The following is a 2905-nucleotide window of genomic DNA, read 5'->3' on the forward strand; positions in this document are numbered from 1 at the left end:
TGGATGTGCTGCCGGTGGGTTTAGTTTTGGCTTTCTGGGATTATTTGCCCAGCGTGCAGATGGAGTAAGCGTGGCCCTGACACACATCTTCCTGGATTGTGAGCCACGCGGTGTCCCCTGGCTCTGTTGGAACAACGGCCTCTTAGTCTGCACTGGCACCACACGGGTACAGTTCATTGTTCTGGAGCCGCCTCCTTCCTCCATGTACTTTTTCTGGACCAGGTTCATGTCCTGGAACTTCTTCCAGTCTCCCTGCACCCTGGGCACCTTCTGTGGTTCAACCATGCTTCTGAAATACAGGGGCCGTCACAAAGTACTGCAGCCAGGGCCCCAGGGCCCCCTTTGTGGGGTCATTCCAAATGAAACATGACAAGCTGTCTCAGCAACACACGTCTGTGCCACCCGGCGTCCTCTGAAAGCAGCAGCTTTGTGGGGCCCGTCCAGTCCAAGCCAATGGTCAGCTCAGGAAGGTTACGACCACTTTGTTCTCAGATTCCAGTGAAGGGACACAGGCTGATCACGGGCCAATCAGGAAAAAGTTTTAAGAAAACTTGACAACTGAGTGGGTGTGGCAAAGGCCAGCCAAGTTTTACCCCATCGTGTACCTGCTGGTTCTGGGAGGGTCTGCATGGGCCGCCGGGGCGTCCCCCATCCTCCTGTAGCCCGGGTCTGGCCCCCCAGGAGTCACATCTGCTGTGGGGTCCTCAGGGGAGACTGAGCAAGCCCAAAGGCCTGCCACCAATGCACCTAGACCCCGATGCGACATGCCCAGGGGTCCCCTACCCCCTTGTCCTTTCATCAATGTTTTGGATGACGTTTGTAGGCTGAGCTCGCACCCTCCCCTGTCCCCACTCCTGTAAGCCCCCACTGCCAGAAAGATGTGGGTGCCTGTACCTCACCGTGCTGTGTGGAGCGGGTGCGGCACGGGGCCTCGCATGTGTGTGTCTACCTGGCCAGGTCAGTGGTGGCCCGAGTTCCATCTGATGCCGGGCTGTGCTTACAGGTGATCCGCACGACTGGTTTCATGAAGGGCCTGTACAGCGACTCTGAACTCAAGTCCGACAACGTGAAGGTGGGCCTGCGGGGTACGGTGGGCACCCCATTCCTCGGCCTTCGGGGTCGTGGTTGGTGGCCCAGGACCTTACCTGGACTGTGCTGTCCTCTTGGAGGGTGGGGCTGCCCCATAGTTCTATCCAGACCCTGGCTGGAAACCCTGAGGTGGGTGCTGGTGCGCTGCCCTGGGGGGCTGGGCTGGCGGCTGAGTCTCTGGGTGAGCAGCTGTGCACTGGCACCAGGACCCGCCTCTGTCTGTGGGAGCCCCCCCCCCTTGTCTGTAGGGGTGCCCATGTGACAGCCCTCCGTCTGTGAGAACTCACTGTCCATCTGCATCTCGGGGCCTCTGCCCACCATCCACAGGCGATAGAGGGTGTAGAGCAGTGGTTCTCAACCTTCCTCATGCCGCACTGGCTGCACTGTCTGTAGCGGCAGCGCTGCTTGTGAGCGCGCTGGGAGGAGGGTGACACGTTTTCCCTGGAAACCCTTCAGGATAAAGATGCCAAAATTGGCTTCCTGCAGAAGGCCATCGACGTGCTGGTCCTGGTCTCTGGGGAGCCGCTGAGCGCCAAGCCCGCACGCATCGTGGCTGGCCATGAGCCTGAGAGGACCAACGAGCTGCTGCAGATGCTGGGGCGCTGCTGCCTCAGCAAGGTATGGGGTGGGGGACCCCAATACTCGGGGAGCCAGGGGCGCTGCTGCCTCAGCAAGGTATGGGGTGGGGGACCCCAATACTCGGGGAGCCAGGGGCACTGCTGCCTCAGCAAGGTATGGGGTGGGGGGCCCAGTGCTGGGAGCCTGGAGCCAGGGATGACGGTGGGGTTGTCTCAGCAAGGACAGGGCCAGAGGGAGACCCAGAGCTGGGTGTCTGCCTGCCCACAGGGCAACTTCGCCCAGCCTGGGGCATCTTGTACATCCAGGGAGTCTCTTGACCCGGCTCTTAGAGGCCTGGAGGCTGCTGGGGCTGGGGGACGAGCTCACCAACGTCTGGCTCTGGGTTCTGGGGTTCTGTCTAGCGGGGCGCCAGCCAGCAGGGCTTGGAGGCTTTGGGTAGAGCGGAGTCCAGTGCGTGCTCTGGGGTGGACCCCGGTTGATGGTCCTGATGTGCTGGTAGGGGATGGCCGCTGGCAGGCCCTGTCCTTCACCTGTGGCTGGTTTGCCCCAGTGCCTCTGGTGGGCAGACCCCAGGGTGCTGAGCGGTCTCTGACTGGGCACTGCTGTCGGCCCCACATCCTCACCTGTGCCTCTCCTCACGGTACACCCAGCTCCCCAGTGAGGACGCTGTGCGGAGAGTTCTGGCTGGAGAGCGGGGCGACTGGAAAGGCAGGGCCGCCAAGTCCCAGGAGACAGATAACAAGGGCCTCAAGGATGGGGCCCCCCGGCCGCACAAGGACAAGGAGGTGAGCGAGCAGGGTCCTCGGTTGGTCGGGTCCTGCGGGGCTGGGCAGCGCGGGTCTGACCCCAGAGGTGTGTGGGTTCCAGGAGAGAAGGAACTCCGGGACAGAGGAAAGCCCCGGCCCCGAGCAGAGACCCCCGGCGGAGCCCAGGGAAGAGCGCCCACCCCGGGACAAGGAGCGAGCGCGGCCCCGCGAGCCCCCCGAGAAGGAGAGCAGGGGCAGGGCCAGACCGGAGCGAGAGCGGGCCCACAGGGACCGCACAGTGGAGCGGCCGCAGCGAGACAAAGAGCGGGCCAGGGAGCGCGACAGGGACCGGGACCGGGACCGACGCAGGGCCAGGAATGGAGGCCCTGCCCGGGACCCCATGAGGGACCCCAATGGAGAGCACTCGAGGCCAGAGAAAAAGGTGCCGTCTGCTCTGCACGTGGCCCCCCTGCGGCTCGTCCCCTGCCCTG

At 63.4% G+C, this 2905-nt stretch overlaps 1 protein-coding gene across 1 annotated transcript in view; it reads left to right on the forward strand.

Annotated features, from left to right (window-relative positions):
* Positions 1 to 437: 437 nt before the first annotated feature.
* Positions 438 to 2905, forward strand: part of TRAF3IP1 (TRAF3 interacting protein 1) — a 33284-nt gene continuing 30816 nt past the window's right edge. Inside the window, exons 1-5 of the mRNA XM_045294461.1 lie at positions 438 to 456; positions 1004 to 1072; positions 1546 to 1707; positions 2319 to 2453; positions 2536 to 2856. Of these exons, the coding sequence (XP_045150396.1) occupies positions 454 to 456; positions 1004 to 1072; positions 1546 to 1707; positions 2319 to 2453; positions 2536 to 2856 (690 nt within the window). The 5' untranslated portion in view covers positions 438 to 453. The remainder of the gene's footprint in view (positions 457 to 1003; positions 1073 to 1545; positions 1708 to 2318; positions 2454 to 2535; positions 2857 to 2905) is intronic.

Source organism: Echinops telfairi, unplaced genomic scaffold (genome assembly GCF_000313985.2).
Source record: "Echinops telfairi isolate 266 unplaced genomic scaffold, ASM31398v2 ScPeMD7_3;HRSCAF=10, whole genome shotgun sequence".
Taxonomy (NCBI): Eukaryota; Metazoa; Chordata; class Mammalia; order Afrosoricida; family Tenrecidae; genus Echinops; species Echinops telfairi.